This window comes from Crocodylus porosus, unplaced genomic scaffold (genome assembly GCF_001723895.1).
Source record: "Crocodylus porosus isolate Cpor-Errol unplaced genomic scaffold, CroPor_comp1, whole genome shotgun sequence".
NCBI classification, from domain to species: Eukaryota; Metazoa; Chordata; order Crocodylia; family Crocodylidae; genus Crocodylus; species Crocodylus porosus.
The window spans coordinates 105220560-105240585 of NW_017728947.1; the positions used below are offsets into that span (position 1 = coordinate 105220560).

General features: G+C 42.8%; 1 protein-coding gene across 1 annotated transcript in view; it reads right to left on the bottom strand.

Moving 5' to 3' along the window:
• The window catches only part of SYNE2 (spectrin repeat containing nuclear envelope protein 2), a 256377-nt gene that overhangs the window by 136258 nt on the left and 100093 nt on the right, over positions 1 to 20026 (bottom strand). Inside the window, exons 42-55 of the mRNA XM_019550841.1 lie at positions 18682 to 18846; positions 17481 to 17837; positions 16189 to 16308; positions 15569 to 15736; positions 13982 to 14134; positions 13122 to 13388; positions 9757 to 9912; positions 8488 to 8753; positions 5130 to 7254; positions 4159 to 4481; positions 3179 to 3323; positions 1899 to 2114; positions 1297 to 1562; positions 367 to 535 (exon numbers count right to left, since the gene is read on the bottom strand). Of these exons, the coding sequence (XP_019406386.1) occupies positions 367 to 535; positions 1297 to 1562; positions 1899 to 2114; positions 3179 to 3323; positions 4159 to 4481; positions 5130 to 7254; positions 8488 to 8753; positions 9757 to 9912; positions 13122 to 13388; positions 13982 to 14134; positions 15569 to 15736; positions 16189 to 16308; positions 17481 to 17837; positions 18682 to 18846 (4896 nt within the window). The remainder of the gene's footprint in view (positions 1 to 366; positions 536 to 1296; positions 1563 to 1898; positions 2115 to 3178; positions 3324 to 4158; positions 4482 to 5129; positions 7255 to 8487; positions 8754 to 9756; positions 9913 to 13121; positions 13389 to 13981; positions 14135 to 15568; positions 15737 to 16188; positions 16309 to 17480; positions 17838 to 18681; positions 18847 to 20026) is intronic.

A 20026-nucleotide genomic window follows, 5' to 3' on the forward strand; every position in this document is an offset into this window, starting at 1 on the left:
GCTCCTCAAGGATCAAGCTGGAAGTCAGATGCCCACAAGCCCAAGAGGGTCCCAGGGCTGGGACCGTCCATCAGCCGAGTGTCAGTTCCAGGCCAGGGACGGCACCGGAGCCAGTTCAAGACTATTGCAGTGCCAGAGCTGAGACCGACAATCAGCGAGCAGCGCATGAAAGGGATCACAATAATCATTACTGTGCGACTGCTCAGAACACGTTCTAATTTCAGCACCACACAGGTTTAACACATACTAAGTACTGAACAAGGCCTTTAGTCAACACAGATCTCAGTGAGAACAGCCATGAACCCCTTTATTTTAGCTCCTAAAAGGTCAGAACTTCCTTATACAATGCAGCAGATTTCTACACACCTCCAATTGTGCCAGCTTTTCGGTAGGGTCTTGTGATTCTCTCTCGTGCAACAAAGACAAGGTATTTTCTAACGAACTCCTCACAGCATTTATTTCTTCATTAATCTTGCCTCTCTCTTGAACCTCAGACTGTACAGATTCCTTATGCTTCTGAGCCTTTTGATACAATCTAAAACAGAAGCACACCGGCAATACATTTAATGTGGCTCTAATTGTTATTTAGAAAATGAAACATTCAGACTTTTCTATTTAATGCCAATAGTTTTACAACGTGAACTTCCAGTCAAATTTGTGTCTAAAATGAAAAGCAATGTTTTGGCAAGCTTTCTTTGGAGAACTTGATACTTGTTGCCTTTTACTGAAATTTTTTTTTCCTCCTCACACAAATCCTTAACTGCAGATACACAAAACTTCTTTAGTCAAGCAAACTGACTGGTGTTTGCATCTAACCACCCAATTTAGGTCCAACACGAAGCTTGCACAATTACAGTGAGGTTTTGTGTGTGTAAAAGCCTGGGCCTTTTAAAGTAAGTGCATAAATGCAGATGGCAAAAAGCATACCCAAACACATACAAATGTGATGCTTTATTCATAAAATTGCCAAACAAATTGAGACCATTTAAATAAATCTTATACAATACATGCCAAGGTGTAGGTTAATAGTTTGTGTGCACACATACACACACAGCTTTATTTTTAGAGGAGCCAAGTGTCTCCAACTTCAGTTCCAGTCAATGGGAACTTCATGTCCTTAGCAACATCCAAACTAAGGACCATCATTCTTTTCAGTTCGTTTTACATATTAAAATCCACTGAAACTTGTTCAAGTGTTCAGTAACCCCCAAGAAAATGTAAATGAGCCCCACAACTTGTTCTGATAATACACAGTTCTAACTAGGCTGTTTTACAGTGTCATTCTTCATGGCTTACCTTTTACATCGCTCTTGCATTGCCTGGATCTCATGTAGGATGGGAAGGGCTGTTTCTCCACTGGTTCTTTCAGGCACATTCAAAATGCTTCTTATACGATGAAGAAGTAAAAGCAATAGGAGCTGCTCTCTGTCTATGTTTTCCTCGAAGTAGCTCACACTCTCGAGTGACTCGAGAAGCTCATCTGTTGTAGCTTTCTCTTTCTCTTTAGGACTTTCTGGTAGCTCTTCCTGAAGATTATCTAAAATGATTGTTTCTCGTTCCATCTAAATAAAGAATACAAGTATGAGACAACCTGGTCTTTTTCAACACTTAAAAATCATATTACATGTCCCTGACCCATGGTCTTGGTGTGCCCTGGAGACTCACAGCTTGATCCTGATGCGTGCTGAGCACTTGAGCTCCAGTAGAACAACCCATGAAAGCCCATGCTCAATCATAAGCACAGGAACAGCCTCACTGAGTTATTTTTTTAATTCAGTAAATGTCTCCATAAGAAAAGGTTAAGGAAAATGGACTAGTTAGGTGGTATGAATAGATTTACATGCATCAACTTCAGGAGAGCTACACTGCTTTATACTACAATCCCATGAGTCACTCACCTCTTCATTGAGAAACTTCCATTGCTGTTTCAGTTCTTCACAGTTCATCTCCCACTCCTTGGCAGCCTCCAGCAGAGCCAGCCACTTTTCCCACAGCATTGACACCACTCTGATGAGAGTGCTGTCCCCTCCTTTGCACAGTGTGCACAGATCTCTCAAGTCCCGTCTCAACTTCACCAGGTCCTCTTCCGCCATGGCAATGCTAGTGACCAAAATCTGGAGAAGAGTGGGGGGCAACCACCACCCAAACAGTACTTTATATCAGGAAAACTTTAATCATGCACACACTTACATGTTTAGGCTCCTTATTAAACAGCGGCTACTTTCTCCCTTAGGTGGTATCAGGATGAACCAATTTAACACTGAGTAAGATTGGAAAGCCAGACTGGCTAAATGACACAGGTGATGCAGGCAAGAGTTAGGAATGGTTTTTGCTTTTCAGAGGTATTTGGAGGGGAGGAAACACTACAGTCAGAGAGAATTACAGAGGTATACAGACCACCTGAAAATGCATGTAGTAGAAAGGAAGGCAGAAGGGGGTATACAAGGAAGGGCTCTTTGGAGCAGGCCTATAAAAAGGAGGCAGTGGAAGGAGCTAAAGGGAGGAGAAAAGAAGTGAGCAGTGTCAAGAGAAAACAGCATTAGGAATTCTCTTGGTCTGAGCCCTAACAAAGCAACAAGGAACAATAGGTGCTAAAATGATTAATTTGCATGGGTACAAAATTAGCTCAAGCAGAGGACACATTTATTTGACTACATAGCATAAATCTACCCACAGGATACATATACATCAGGGCTGCCTGACTTAAGTGGCCAGGGGCCAAACACCTCATGAGCCACATACTACATGGATGCCCCTGCCAGACCATGCACCTGTGTCCCTCTCTTCTCCCCCACCCCATGTGCCTCCCCCAGTCCCATGTTCACCCTCAGTTCCTACTGCCATGCCATGCTGCATGGCCCCAACCACTGGGGCAGGGGCAAGCAGCAAAACCCAGAGGCAGGCAGGAGAGACAGTCCAGAGACAGGCAGAACAGTTCAGAGACACCAGCTGCAGCAACTGGAGCCACAAGAGGAGTGGGTAGCTGGGCAAGATACCCAGGGCTTGCAACTTAACCCCTCATGCGCTGCAAGCAGCCTGGGAGCCCCCAGCTGGGCAGCACAGATATGGCTTAAATCAGTTCCACTACAATTTGCTCCTTGTGTTTCAAGATTTTAAGTGTTTGATCACTGCTTTTTTTGGGACATGAATTTTGCAGCTGCCTTGGAGTCACTCTTACCTTGCTTTGCTCCCAGTGCTCCAAAACTTCCTTATAAGACATTGGTGTCTGGGACAAAGATTGTCTAAGTATGCTTTCCAGTTCATCAAGATTGTCACATACTTTCTCTTTGTTTTTTGTGTAGCTTTTGTATTTGTCAAAGCATCTGTAGAAACACATTTAGCAAACCAATTAAACTTCACCTCTTCAGTTTTCACGCTTGGTTTAAGTAACTGTACTAACAAGGAGATCTATCAAATGCATCTCAAAGCAGCATATGCCAAATTTTTCAGTTCAGTACCTGGGTACCTAAAAAATGCAGGTATAACGTGGATTCCCGATACTATTATTTTTTTTCCTTTTACCTCCACACTATTGCAAATTTTCATACATATTGATCAGGGATGTAGGACTAAGGCCTTGTATGTTTCTTTCCTGCCCAGCAAGGGAGAAGGCCAAAAGAAATGGGAAAAAAAATCAAGACATTTTGGTCCTAGAATAGGGGTTAACAGTATTGCAGGCATAAGCAAAGACAGTGGATGACAAGCAATTAATTAAACATGACCCCCTCACCAAAATGAAGTAAGTTTTTATATGTCTAAGGACCAGACAATGGGGAGAGGTGGTCTGAGTATTGCTTTGCTCTGGCTATCTCAAGTTTCCAGAATGGCCAATAACAAGGTGGCTTAGGGTTTTATCTGATGCTGCTCTAATCTGTTGCAGGGCCTAGACGCAGGATCATACATGGGCTATACCAGATCCAACACCGGCCTGTTCCTGTTTTGCTGACTATATTAAAAGTGGATGCACTATACTTTAATAAAAATACGCCTATTCTTGGGTAATGTTTATATATTGGAAGAAAGCATATTTGTAACCAACTCAGTTTTATTAAACTTACACAACAGCAAGGCTCTGTCACAGTAGAAGTGAGGCACCAAGTTTATTAGCAACCATCTTCCTTGTATCTTGGAATAAAGCCTTTGGAGATCTCCACCTACCTTTGCATGTCAGCTGTCTTTCTTTGGGCCTTCTCCCCAAGTGCCAGATTCCGAGCAACTAGATTATGTAAAGTTTTTTCCAGTTGTGTTTTGCTGCGTGGTTTAATGATGTTTTCCATCTTGGAGGTCAGATCTTCTACATCATCCTTTGCAGAGTCAAGTTCTTCTTGGTTCCATTGTGGGATTTGGCAGGACTCTTCTAGACCATCTAAGTCAACTTGCATGGGAAGGATTCTGGCTTCATAGTCTGTGAGGAGTTTGACAGCCCTCTGAACAGCTTTGCTATACAGCTGAACTGTGTCATATGCCTCATGTAGGGCATTCTGAAAAAAAGCAAGAGGAACAAGGAAAAACTGCAGGCCATTGTGGACTGTAAAACTGTCATATCCCAGTCACCACATGACTTACCTTTCGAGCCAAAATGTTCAGGTGGATGGGTTAAAAAGTAAGGTAAATATACAGCATTTTCAAACCAACTAATCAAAGAACAGTGCTGCTAGCTTACAGTGGACTAATCACACTCAGTTGCTGTAACGATGCTTTGTGTCATCAGCAAATTTTATTAGCACATTCTTATCTTTTAGGCCAACATCATTAACACAATTATTACATAAGATTAGTCTCAGAACCAATCCTTGAGGAACTCTCTCCAGCTCAATACCTCTCCTTTCAAGAGGACCTGTTGCAATTTCCCTTTAAGCCAGTTCTTTACCCACCTTACAATTCTTGTACTAATCCCCAAATTTGGTTATTATAATTTAAATATAAAAGGGTTTTTTGGAAGCATGATGCAAAAAAAGAATTGCATATCTAGCCAATCACATCACACATGACCAGAAAGATTTCAGTGTAATCCGGTTAGACTGAGAGTATCAGCAAGCCATGAAAATATTAACACCATAGTAAGGAAGATGACCAGAGACAGCTAATCAAGCCTTACAAATGGATGTACTCTTACTAAATATACTTACCACACGGGAGGCAACGTCTTCCTTCAGCTGTATTTCGAGAGCTTGCAGTTCATTCAGTTTTGATTCTATGTCAGCAGTAAGATCAGATTTTTCTTCTTGCCTTTCTTTCTCTTTTTCCATTATGTCTTTAATGGCCCAATATTCTGCTTGCACTGTGTCTTGAATCACTTCCCAATGCATCTTTTGATACTGAACCATTTTCATTTCTAGGTCTACCAGGACTGGGTACTGAAGCTCAGATTTAATCTGCTTTATGATTTGTAATGTGTGTTCCAATTTACCCTGGAAATCTTGTTCCTTTACAAAATTTGCCTGGAGATCTAAAATCATGTTTTGGACAAAGTGATTCAACTGATCAATATCCTTCTCCAGGCTCTTCACTTGCTGCATCTCAGCTTCTTTGAATGATACATCAAAGACCTCATTTCTGTTCAATTGATTCGCTGCCTCCTGGGTTAAGTACATGACTTGCTGAACTTCCTGGCATAAAATCTGTGCAGATATAAGATCCTTTCCTGGGGAAGAGCTGGGGTGGTTATTTAGCATATCAGCTTCTTCCCTTATACTGAATGTCATAGCCTGAATTTCACTCAGCGATTCTTGATGCCTGTCACATTCCATAATAAAATGATCAAACCATTTCATTTTCTCCTCCAGTTTATTTCTCATTTCAAGAAATCGAGTTTGCAATTCATCAAGGTGTGACGCATCCCAGTGTAGCCCAAGACTTGCTAAGATTTCCTGGTACTTCATAATATTCAGCAAGTCGGACTGAGAAGTAAAGATTCTCTCTCTGAGGACACAGAGTTTGTCCCTAGCTTCCTGTTCTGTGTTTAATTTTTTCTCTCTCTCCAGGTCTTGTTCATCACACTGGAGATCATTAAGCTCCTGCTCCAGTGTAGTTATTCTTTCTGAAAACTCTGTATAGACAGCTATCTTCTTTTCCACTGTGTGGCATTTATTTTGGATTAGCCGCTGTATTTTCCTAACTCTAATTTTAAGACTTCTCAACTGGTCCATTAGAAATAACTCTTCAAATATGTTTAGTTCCCTGGTTGTGTGTTGACTCTCTTGAAAATACGATAAAATATGGCCTTCAATCTCCTGCATTTCTTTTGCAAGCTCCTTTAAAACAGCCTGCCGCTGGCCTAGCTCAGAACACGTGGCAGTTTCACTTACATCAGGAACCATCTGTGTCTCAGCACTTCGAAGCTGGCTGCAAACATTTTCTATTCCTGTAATCAGTCTGTGCCTCTTTTCCAGCTGGAGCTCTAAGTACCGCAGTCGTTCAGCTGATTCCCAAATGAGCGCCTTGTACAAATTCTGTAATTCTTGCAAAAGAGAGGTCATGTCTGCACTCTCCTCTGGACCCAATGCAGGAATGATGCACTGGGTCTCTTCAGCCAGTGATGCAATTGTAGGCTCCTTGGCTAGAATGGCATTGTTCACAGACGTACAATTTCTGATCTGTTCCCTAATATCATCGGGGAAAAATGCTGCTTTCCGATCCAAAAGCAACAAGGAATCTTTGACCCATGAAATATTCTGTTTCATCCTTCTCAATAGTTCATATTTTTTGTGATACGAGCTACTGGTCTGAACATCTTTCCAAGGAGTTTGTTGCTCCAATGCTTCTGCTTGGCTCTGCAAATCACTTATTGAGTCTTCCAAAGTTTTCTTTTCTTCATCACTCCAAATCCTTTTCATCTGCAGCTCAGTGCTTCTTTTCAACAGAGAAATGTTTTGTTTAAGGGCTTGCAGCTCTGTGGTCCACCGTCCAGGATGCTTGGGTTTTTGTCCTTCTGGGGAACTCAACCCTGCCTGTAAAAGCTGTTCGTGCTCCAATGACTTCTGAATGTCTTGCACTTTATTTATGACTAATTTAAACTCATCAATTTCAGCCACAACTTGACGGTATTTCTGTTGCACAGATTGTTCTGTTTGTTCCCACCACTGCTCAAGGTGCTTAACTTGGCTTTCTGTTAATTCCTTATCCATGCACATGAGATACTCCGATAAATTCTGTTGTTGAGTTTTCAGCTTGTCTAATATGTCTCCTGCTTTGTGCATTGAATCCATAAATGTTTTAATTTTTTCCAGAAGAACTGTGTTGTTCATAGGCCCCCTGCCAAAAATATCAACAGGGTTTAACATAATGATCCAGAAGACAAATTAAACATGTCTTTAAAATAATTTTAACAATCAGAATTTTATTCACTCATGAGAGTGTTCATAATTTAATATTTTCACCAAGATGATTTTACAATAGTTACAGTATAGTATTTCCTATAAATGTACACCAATTGTTGATTGGTATAACTGGTAGTCATTACAATAATTTCTAATGTGGGAGTAAGGAGGTAATAATATTCACTAATGCAAAGCATGCAGTTCCTTAAAAGTATTCTCTTGTTGTCCACCTTTAATCCACAAGAAATCAACTCCTATATCAATGTTAAATCAAGTGCGACTGAACTAACTCGGTTTCATAGTAATTTCTGATGTCAAAGCAAAGATAGACACAAGGAACAAAGTCTTAGATTCCCATTTATTCAGGAGGAATCAATCTATTTGATCCAATCAAGTAGACTCAAGCTCCCTAGGGGGGTTTTGATAGTTCCATCTAAAATCCATTTAATACTCTATGTTCTCATTCAGCTCTCTGCAATTACTTAAGAAAGTGGATGAAAAATTCAATAAATCATTTTTTAATGTTTTTGAATCAAGCTGGTTCATTATTATGACAAGAAATGTAGTTCTGTGCCATAAAGGCTAATTTGTAAAACATTCTAAACATTGTAAGTGGAATGGGTAACTTATAGCTTAGTACTATAGACTTACTTACTACAGACTAAAACACCTCCCCTATCACTTAAGTTTCATTTCCAGAATAAGGAGGAATTTCAATAAGCAGCAAATGGGTACAAGAGCTCTCAACACATCATCATTTCTTTTTTCTTCCCTTTAAAGAAAAAAGACAATTTTTCATCCGCTTTATTTGGTGGGGAGGGGAGGATTACTAATATATTACTTAAAATACTATTTCTTTGTTATGTCTGGAAAATGTCCAGAGTAGCATAAAATTAACAATAATACTTGCTCCACTCAGGGGTATTGACATGCCCTAGATTTAGCATTAGTAAGAAAATACAAATGACCTCATCTGAATCAAGTGTATTTTTTTTCGTTCTGCTCTAATACAATTCAGTCAGGCTGATAAGGTACTTTCTTCTGACTCCAGTTACAGAAAAAATAGATAGAAAGCTCCAATAAGCTTGACTGCAACAGCTTCATTGATGTTTCTGAGATCTGAATCGGGCCCACACACAAGAGACTAAAAACAATACCTTGTACTTACGTTTTTAGGTTTTCCTTCTCTGTTGATAACATTTTCATTGAAGACTGAACAGCAGACAGATTTTCATGATACTTATTAATTAGATGGTGCTGTTTTTGCTTTACCTCCTTAATGGCAAGTATTTCTTGAAGCAGCCTGTCCCATAAAGAAACCATACGTTCTGGGGTTGGTGAGTTTGAGGCAGTTGTTTTTGTTGTGTCGGGAACTGCTGCTTCTCTCAAGGACAATGCTTCGGCTTTCTGCTTTTCCAGTTCACTGTATAAATTCTACCGAGAAGCCCATTAAAGAAAGATTGTTAGAGATTTTTCTCCACTTTCATCACTTCCCATCTTTATCAAACATATTTAATCATTCACACATACAAATGCGTGTATGCCCAGTTACTTGTGAGCATACACACCTGTTGATATCGAGACGTGAAAACTAAAAACTGCAATTGCACATCTTTGTGCCATTTCACACCAGCATGAAGCATGATATTGGCATGGATATGGTCATATACATGTATAAAGTCACCGTTTCCAGAGATTATGTGCTACACCAACAATACGCATGGTTGGTCAGTCAAAAGGAAAAATGAGCATATATATAGATAACTGTTTTGTGATATTGGATCATACTAGATCGGGGTGGGCAAAATGGCAGATCCGGCTGGTAGCCAGACTCCATTTCCCAGCAGCCCCTGCCTGCATCACTGCAGCCAGTTTCCATGGAAACCTCAGCAGCAGTGGTACCGTGACAGCATGGGGCCACAGTTTCCATGGAGACCGGCCCCAGCAGTGCTGACAGGGTGCCCACCTGGGTGAGGACCTGCTTTGACGGGCTGGGACCTTGCAGTGGTAACAGCGTGCCAGGAACCAGGGTAGAGCCACGATCCACCGCCTGCACGCCCCTGCCCAGGCATGTGGGCAGCAGATTGCAGCTCTGCACCCACAGCCAGGCTGGGGCATGCAGGCAGCAGGTCGTGGCTCTCTTCTGGCTCCAGACCATGCTGTTACCACTGCAAGGTCCCAGCCCTGGAGCAGCTCCACTCCCAGCCACACGCCCTACCAGCGCTGCTGGGACTGGTCTCCAGGGAAACCCAGGGCTGTCACACCCCTGTACTGCTGGGGTCTCCACAGAAACTGGCCACAGTAATGTAAGCAGGGGTTGCTGGGAAACAGAATCCACTGAGGGCCTAATCCAGCCCATGGTCCCGACTTTGCCCACTCCTGTACTAGATGAATTCAACAATGCTGTTCTAAGGGACTGTTCTTGATGTATTCCTACCTCTATTTCTTTTAGCTGTTCAGTTATTAACGCAATATCCAATTCTGCAGCTTCATTTTTCAACTCCTTGACCTTTTGTTCCTCTTCAATATATGCAGCATCTGCTTGAGCTTCAGGAAAAAAATTCTTCTGGAAAACCATTTCCATGTTTGTGCTCTAGGGTGCAAAAGAGGATTTTTCATTGTGAAACTTACCAAAACTTACGACTTTGGTTTGTCCCACATGTTTAGACCATGCTCAAATCCCACCGCTTCTTCCTCCATAACCTCTCTCCAATTTATTCTTTCTTTCCTTACACCAATACTTACTACTCAACCCTCACCATGCCCTGCCACTATTATGGCAAATTGCACTTCTTGGTCTTCCCAGTACCATATCATCCACTAATAGCACTCCGATAGCTGCAAAGATGTTTCCTGGCCGCTGTATTGATATCACTGCCACCCTGGAATTGTACCCCCTCTCCACCGCATCTTTTTCAGGTTACCACTTTTTTCCTGTTGCACCCATATACCCTCCATATCACAATGCTTCCAGCCTCCTCCCCCATTTGCTTCCTTCACCAGGATATCTCTGTATCTTCCATGCAACTCCTAAAACCTGAAATACCCTTTCTTCATGTCACCTACAAGCCCTCTCTGCATTTAAGCTCCTCCTGAAGACCTGCTTCTACTTTGATATCTTCCAGAGACTGGATGACTTATCATGGCAAAGTTGGAGGCACCTGGAAATAGTCTATATGCTGAGGTTGATAGGAAGGTTAAGGTAAAGCACAGGGATAGGCACCAACTTTGCCACCAGCTCCCTGTACAACCTAAAAGCAAGTCACTTCATTTTCTCATGCACGTTTCCTATCTTTAAAATGGGTATTATAAGAAAGTAGGGCTGAGAAAGATTTCATGCAGACATCTAGTCCAGCCCCTGTCCAACTCATGGCAGGATCACTCCTGACTAAACCATCCCAGCCAAATGGATGTCCAACCGCTCTTGAAAATTTCCAGGTATGGAGATTCCACAATTTCTCTAGCCTGTTTCAATGCTTGACCATCTCATACTCAGAAAGTTCTTACTAATAATGCTTCCTTTCTCCCCTCATGCACATATGCATCTGTCTGCATGTCTAGTACCTACTATGACGGGACCCTGGCTGTAGTGGAAGTCTACAGAAGTTATCATTATAAAAAGAAATAACAGTATCTTTAGAGTAATCATATGCAAGCAAAACATCCATACTATAAAGAGGTGGTTAGGTAGTATTGTGACCATGGAACTGGTATGTTGTCCCATGGCCTGCTACACTGTCAGTCTCTCTCAAAGTGACTAGCTCTTCAGCATACACATGGTGCCATTTTTGCTGTCTGAAAAGTGCTTTGCACATTTTAAAAGCTATTGGGAAATAAATCAATCATAATAATAATTTGAACTGATCCCACTACTTTCCCACTTAAATTCAGAACGGATCCAAAAAAAACAAACTCACTGAAGAACCAGAGTACTTTTCCATTTGCCCCAACTATGCAGCTACAGCTATTTTATCAATTTTGAGACAAACATTAGGTTTCATTTTAAGAGACCCTAGAGAATTATAAACCTGAAGCAAACAGAAAAATCTTCTCTAGCTATCAAAGTATGAGTGGGAAATCACCCCCTCCAGGTCAGACTGTAACCAAGTCAAAACACTGAAAAAAATAAATAGTGACATGAAACTAAGGAAAATTCAGGGGGTGATGTGGATACTGCAAGCCTGTGCTTTAGTTCTGGGGGTTTAAGGAACAAGCATTATGACTCAGCCTAGAAGTGCATACAGGTCAGCCCTTCCTTGATCTCCGTGCGCAGCAGAGTTAACGTTGCCAGCGTCACAGCCTGACAAGCTCATGCCACCTCAGGTGCAAACTCAGGCCTCCTCTGGGGTGGAAAGGCAAAAGGAAAGAAGTAGGGGCCCATTCTGCTCCCATTCTCTAATATGGCATTGGTTTGTGGCAAGGGCTTTGCCAGTGCACAGGGGAAAAAAGTTTCCTACATTGAATGAAGAGCTGTGGCAAGTTACATCTACATAGAAGCAGAGAACAAGGAAACAAAGCAAAGTCTGACTTCCAGGTCTTCGTCAGGGCATCTTCGAGGTAGCGCAGCTATATGCCTTTCAAACAAGGCACTGAACCAAAGCTCAGCCCAGCTTTAAGGTAATCATCATACATCACACAATAGCTATCTAGTCTGTGGCTTACAAAGGAAATGGCTTCTATTATTCTAAGGGTGACTGTGAGCAACACTGTTGTACAAGTCCTATTTTAAGTGGAACTGGGGATCTCATTAGGAGATTGCTGTGAGCCACAGCAAAGGAGGTGTACAGAGCCTATGGCTTGCTGAGACCTGGGTATTAGCAACAGGGCAGCCTGGCTTCTCAGACTTGTCCAAATGAGAAGCAGCTGAGAAGAAGTCAGGTGCTCCCTACAGAGAGCTGCAGGCAAGAGGCAGATTCCTGCAGCAGATCTAGAAGGAAAAAGGGACAGGAGAACCCTTGAGGAGCAGTAACAGCCCACAGCAGGCAGGGAACCGTCTCAATTAATACTTTGCTGAGGAATAAATCTCTAACCTGAAAAACACTTTGGGGTAGCAGAACGCCCTTCCTGTCCACAATGGACTCCTACAATCAGAAGCTTCTTCCTCTCAGCCCCTCCGTTCCAGGGACTGGAGAAGAAACCAATCTCCCTTCCATCCTGTCTGATAGAGAGCACCTGCCCACTTCCCCCACATCTGATTCATAGTCCCTGGCCCCAGACTCTTGAGCCTTAAAGAGGCAGGCTACCCTGCTGTAGTTTTCTTGCCAGCTTCATGTCAGGAAGAAGCAGAATCCTAGGAGATGTTACTGCTAGTTCCTCTGTAGATCTGTGTACTTTTTCCATAACACTTATGCTGTTAAGACTTCAAACACAATAAAATTATTCAGTGAAAACTAGGTGGCAAGCAGGCAGGTTTCAAAGGTAAATGCCACACAAGGATCCAGAGCGTTGTTATGCCATCACACTTATTAACATCCCTGCACACATACATTTGTCTTCAGTTCCAGGCATGGAATGACTACATGTTCAGCCCACAGCAGAAACAAAGGTCATTCAAATGCAACCTGAATTACAAGATCAAAGACTGCAATACTAATATATTAAGTCTGAAAAGTTATGATGCTTACTGTGTTCTTATGCTGAAAACACAGTAGGAACTAGGAAAAAACATTCATTATTCTGTTAAAATTGCAAACATGTATGTTTGTAGCTTGTAATCTCAAGTGCCACTATTTTGTGCAATGGCAGCTACCAATACATTCCAACTAATAAGGTTACTTAGCTTAGCCGACAAATGATTATTACCTGACTTTTCAGTGGATAGTTTTCAATACGTGGAGTGAGAGCTGCTGTGTCCAATATTTTTCCACTCGCTAAAAGGGGAGGGGATTGAAGCATTTTCAGCTTCCCACTTGCTTCATTCAATTTCCTTTGATAACACACCCACTGCTGCTGAAGTTTCTCCAAAAGATTATCCTCAATCGGTGCTTTTCCTGATTTCAGTAGCAACTCTCTATCTCGGCTTATTAAGCACAGGAAATTGTGGCCTTCGCTCAAACTATCTTTTAGTGCCTGACAAGTCAAAAAGAAAAATAATGATAACCTTTTAGTGACAGAAGTTGCAGAAATGTCAGCTACTTGCAGGAAGGACTTTATCACAAATATGGAGACAAAGAAAAGCCAGATTATTGCATATTCATTCATAGGCCCACATTCTTTGAAGAAGGTGGTGAGCTCAGTGGTGAGTCATACTGTAGCTGAAACAACATAGAAGCATATGACAAGCAGGAGAAGGCTGTGCCATGTATGCCAAACGCAGGATATTTCCTTCCATCTCCTGAACAATTACAAGGAAGCCAGGGTGTTATACCCTTTGCACTAGTAAGCCCACGTAGTAAAAGAGTTAATTCGGTAGCAGTGATGATTCATTACTCATTGAAGAGATCCACTGAAACACATGGTATGGCCAGCTGTCTGGCTAAGGACCAGTAGTCATCACAGGCACAAGGCAGTAGGATACAAAAATAAATTGACTTTTATTGTGAGAGCTGCTTCTTCTCTTTTATAACAGAACTTTAAGTGAAGTTGAAACAGAAAAAGTAAGTGACCTGCTATGATTCAATAGTTTTTAAGACTACTAATGGAATGAGTTGATTGTGAGTTACCTCAAGAACCGAAACTGTTTTTTCAGCTGCTGGTCTCTCCTCTTCAGCTGCTATTGAATTCAGCATTTGCTCCTTACTGCTCAGCCATTGCTCGAACTGATGAAGGTTTTCTCTGAATGCTTGATCCTCCTTTCTCTGTATGCTGGATTTCTCCTTGAGGTGATAGGGAAATAAAAGGAACAAGTAATCAAAAAGTCCTAATCAGACATGCTGACTAGCAATTACAGTGCTTGAGATGACAAGGACATAAAGCCTATAATTACAGCTTAATGAATGAGGAAAAATACAACTATGTCACATAAGTATACCCTGGGCTGGGTTATGGCAAAAGAAATGGTTTAGAAGCTGCAGTGCTGTAATTTTGTCATAAAATTTTAGAAAAATTGCAGATTAGTGATGAATTAGCTCTCTTCTTCCCTTGACCTACACTTTTTATATTCCATTACACTAAGTGCTAGTTTTGATCTATTAAGCCCTCCGCAGTCCGGGTCTTGGGTATATACATGGTAAGAAACTGCAAATGTCTCCCTATGTACAATTCAATGAGATCAAGAAATCCACTGATGCACTTCTTCAGGCACTCCAGAATCCTACAGGGCATTCCCAGTAAACAGTGCATAGCCTTGAAATCTGCCCTTCGTTGGCTCAGTACCCCCAGCTGCATGCTGAGGCTTTTGGTGGGGGTGGATTTGTTAACAGGGAGCTCTGCTGGATATTGCTTGCTTACAAAACTCTCTTGGGGCTGGACATTTGACACAAATGGTCTGTCTAGAAAAAGGAGCAACATGTTGTGCTTGCATTTGAAGTAGCCTATGAGTGAGACCATCTCAGTGACTCTGGGACTTCCCTATTCCCTCGCTGCTCTGAGGAAAGGAAAAAAAACTTTGCCAGGGATGTCTATCAGCATATCTGTTGCACCAAATACCATGTCCAGTGCACAGCAGGGAGGAATAGTTTTGCAAACTAAGGCACCACAGAGTGCCTGGCTCATCCCATCCACCTCACTGGAAGAAGAACGTCCAGAACATACCCATGCTGCTTGGCAGGGGATAAACAATTAGTGGAAGGCAGCACAGAAGTACCCCCATACTGCTACTCCCTTTAGCCAGCGTGCAACATGGGACATGAGCTGCCCATTGGCCAGTACAGGTTTTGGGGTAACCAATTTCTACCCATCATACACGGATTACAGATACTAAATCAGGTTCCTTTCAATCTGCAAATCTGCCCAGATCCTAAGCCATAGGCATGTATTTTTACAAACCGAATTGTAAATAACTAAACCGATGCAAGCAGACCAAGAGTGTTCAAGAAAAACTGTAAAAGAATATCACAGGTTTAGGATCATTCCTGGGATCACATGGCTCCTAACTGTGTCATCAAGTCACGGTGACAACACCTTTGACCATACAGAATGCAGGCTCACCTTTGTGACCAGGGAGTTGAGCACAGACTTCCCTACACAAAGACAAGAGTGTCTCAGTGGAACTGAACGGAAGTTTTTATTCCTAGCCTTCCCTTTGTAATTAAACATCAAATGATTGCCTCTACAATTCAGTGGGTCGTTACCACCTAAAGCATGGTTACCTCTGCTTGCTTCATTTTCTTTGCCAACTTGACACCTTCATCACAGGCACCATTCCAATGCATTTCCAGCTGGGGTCTGCTTCCTTGTAGCTTCGTCTCTCTGTCCAGAAGGTTCTCCTGAACACCATCAGGTTCAGCCACCACCTGCCTCCCTGTGTTTTTCTCCTCCTGGTTTGAAAAAAAAAGTTACTAACAGTAAGAGCCAAATTCTGACAGCACCTTCTCTGAGTAGCACCTCACTTTAAAAGAAATCCACTGAAGTCAAGAGGAAAGCTCAGTGAGAAAAGCCAAGCGTTTGTTGCAAAATGCAGCCCTAAGTTATTATTTTGATGATGAGTGTTATTAAGATGAAGTTTAATAATGTAAAAGGAAAGGGTGCTGGATACCTCAACAAAGTAAACCAGTGTTTGTGCAAAGACAATGGAAGAGGCTTGAATCCACAAAGAAGGGCAGGCAATGGTGACAAAAGCTAACAATCCAGTAGGTCAGGCATTTTAAACCATCTAGAATCCCTGGGCCTGGAAAATTAACCCAGACTCAATTATACTGATTATCCCACAGGGTCTCAGCACATGTTAACACACAAATTCACATTTAATTAGCACTTATTTATCTATTACCTGCATGGTTTGCTCTGGTGTATGAGACGGTAGAGGACTAGCTGGCAACAGCCTACTTTCTTTAGAATCCAGATTATTTTGCTGCTCTTTCTCTGTGTCATTTCCATATAAAGGCTGGCCCTAAGAAAGATAGTGGGGGGGAAAAAACCACCCAATTTCATTCTGCTAAGTTAAAATTAAAAAAAATATTGTCTTGTGTTACAAAGAAGGAACCTATGGAAAAAGGATAATAAGCCATCCTTGTGCTGTGGAGTTATCACGAAGGATGCAAACACTTTAAAAGCTGTCTCTTATTTTGCATGGTATTACTGCCAAAGAAGTTGCCTAGGATTCTTACCCAAAAGGAGTGCTCGCGGCATGTTTTCCCTTTTACCATTGCTTTTCTTTTTCATTACACATTTGACCAAAGAAAACCAAACCGAATCAGGTGTAAGGGAGAAGTTTAAACATGCCTATCACCCCACTGCAATACACTGACTCCTCTTTAACATGCTTTGATGCATACACAAACAAATTATGGAAATTTTAATTATAAAATTGAAACAGTCTATGTCAGGGGCGTTGAACATCTAGCCCGTGGGCCAAGCGCAGCTCACAGAGCCTTGGACTCTGGCCCATGGGGCTCCTGAGGTGTTGGGAAATTTGTCATGGGGGGAACAGTGGCAGTTAATACTGCCACCCCTCCCTGCTGCCAAAATCTCAAGCCCTGTTGAAACGCAACCCTTCCCCATGTGGCCCTGTGCGGCTGGGCTGGGGCTGGTCCATGCCCCTTCTCCCTTCCTGCATGGGTCCAGGCCATGCTCCCTTTCCCAAGCTGGGTCCAGGCCATCTGGGCCCATGCCGCTTTTCCCCTGTGGAGCCGAGCCATGCACAGCTGGTTCAGGGCTCGGCCATGCCCCCGCTCCTCCTGCTTGGTTAGGTTGGGAGCAGGTCACACCCCCTTCCTCCCACAGGGCTGGGCCACATTTCCTTCCCTGGTGGGGTGGGTTCAGGGCAAGGACATGACCCCTCCCTGCTGCAGGTCTGGTTTAGGCCCAAGCCAAGCTCCCTTCCTTTGCATGTCTGGATCAGGGCCAGGCTGAACCTGTCCCTCCCACTATGTGCCGTGTTTGTCCCAGGGGCCAGATTGGGTCCAGTGGCCACATCTGGCCTGTGGAGGGACCAAACACTGCCCAGCCTGCTAAATGAAAAGGTTGAGTACCACTGGTCTAAGTCATAACATGCTTTTAAGAGACTTCAGCTTCCTGACACACAATCTTTCATTCTTGTTACTTGTGAACACATATACTTACATTATTTTTTCCCCAGCATTCCTCTGGCTCTTCTGTCATGGTGTTCTCTCCAACAGCAATGGGAGTATGAGAAACGACCTCCTTTTCCCTCTTTTTCATTGTATGCAACTTATCTGGGGTCTGTACTGCATCAGCGAAGACATGCTGAGGCTCGAGTGTGTCAGTGAAAATATTCTCACCCTCTTGCTTGACTTTTTCAAGTCTCTCTTTCAGACTCCCATGTTTACACTGAAGTGTTTCAACCTCATCTGTAATAAACTTCTGTCCTTGTGGAGAGGTGTTTTGTTTAACTGATTCTGCTAAGACCATAATCTTCTGTAATGTGTCATCACATCGATTAAGAGGTGCTTGTTGTTCCTTTAAACAGAAGGGAAATATTTTTATTGAAGAGCCTCTTCATTTATTTACTCCATACCAAGACAACTGTACAAAGCCAAACATTAAAATCATTAACGTGTGCCATGAGGGACAACTTCTGCTGAAAGTCCCATGACAAAGCTCACGTAGGCCCATCACTTGGCTGCAGAAAGTCAAATAGTGCACCTGGATTCTTTGAAGGAAATGGGCATTTGTATGATCAGGAGCAATCTGCTGCTATGCAAATTAAGAAAATAATGGAATAGCACTAGGCATAATAACCATTCCCCTATTTCCACCATGTACAGCATTTCCCAACTTATTAGAGAAAGTTACTTTGCTTCTGAAATAGGAGGAACTAGTCAGTGCTGGAAGATGCCTGATTTCATAGAACAATGGTACGAGTTGGCACATCATCCCTCAATACCTTCATCCTCTCATGGGGGCAACACGCATCTTATTTTTACAGAATCAAAAAATACCCAAATTTTAATAAAGAATTAACTAAATTAATGCTCAGACTGATCAAAGTCCTCTTGTGCTATTCTGCCTGGACACTCTTCCTTCTGAGCTGTGGCTAACTGAAACACTTAGTGCCCAATCTCTCATTGTGCCTCAAAGAAAAGAAAGGGAATCACGCACACCCGGCTACTCAACCTAGAGTAAATTCTCATCCTAGAGACCAGTGGGGCATGACTAGTCCCACAGTTACACAACAAGGCAACCTATCACTAACTCCTTACTTTTTGGAGTTTTCTTAGTCTCTTTTCTAAACTGGATTCTCCCTAGAAGCTGTGAACCTGCCATACGGATCCATTTCCTACAGTGTCTGAAAATGGCATACCTGTGATTTCAATAGTCTTTGCTTGGGTGCTGGCTTGTCTACTGAGGCATCAGTAAAATCTAAAAGCTCCTCAGAGGCTGCTGTCAGTGTGGTACTCAAGCTGCTCATCATGTCCTGAAGCTGCTGGTGTTCCCGAACATGACCTTCCAACGTCTGCACCAGGTTCTAAGATCCAGAGAGTTTCTAGATTTAGTGCAGCATCACCTTGCACACAACACAGCTTATAGGAATGGATGTTTAGAGAAGGATTTAAAGTAGCGCAGCTGGGGATTGAAAGGGTTAGAAATGAAAAAATCTGCCAATGATTTGCGACAAGAGCTAATGGCAACGGTATTCATTATGATCTATCAGCCAGATCCACCCTTGGACAGCTGTATCCACCAACAGATTTGGATGTACTGAATAAAAACAGTCTGAACCATGCTTGCATAAGAAACCATATGTAGTTGTCCCATCTCCCCGTATCACTTGTCTGCCTGTCTGTTCTTGGATTGTAAGTTTCTCCAGTCAAGGACCATTCCCTCCTCTTGAATGTCTAGAAAAGATCTAGCGCATTACAGACACGACCGTAGACAAGTAACCAATAACTGTAAGTGGTGGGATAGCCTCAAGATCCATCTACTGTCTAGAATGGAGGGGGATTTGGAGGGAAAAAAACAAGGGGAGGTGTAGAGGCACGGCATACATCCGTATAAATAGATGCCAACTGCTGCTTTCCCAAGCTGTTATGTTGTTAGACGCAAGTTTTTTGTGTGATACTTGGACAATCTGTATCTTTGGAAGAGATCTTAGAAAAAGTGCTCTTCAGCTTGATTTCACCAGCACTTTGCTCTTACTTTAGTCATTTACTCTTTGGCAAAGTGAAAGTGCAGAAACACAAGTGCTCACTTTCTTCATGTCCTGGGGCACAGGAGTAACTGACCAGTACTGAGCCCTGGGTGGTGGCAGCACACTGCAGATGCAGCAGGCCCGGGGGAGAAGTCTCCTTGTTTTTTGCCATCAATAGGCCTGTTCAGTGACCATTTTAACACTGGTTTTTGGAGGCAAAAAGAGGTGACATCTCCCACAGCAGCAGTGAACCACAGGCACCAGCCTGGTCCTGCACCACACACAGATGCACCACACACTGCCCTTCCTATTGCTGGAGCTGGAACCACTGTAGGGTAGATGCAGGGTGCAGGGGGAGGGGAGTATGGGGAACAGGAGGGTGAGGCATGCCTCCTAGCTTTCTTCCAGTGGCCCCTCTCACCCCCCCACAAGCAGTGCCAGGGATCTTGCCCAGGGCTCATGGCCCTGTTCGCCCACACATCACTACTCTACTGACCTAGGAAAGGAATCTGTCCCA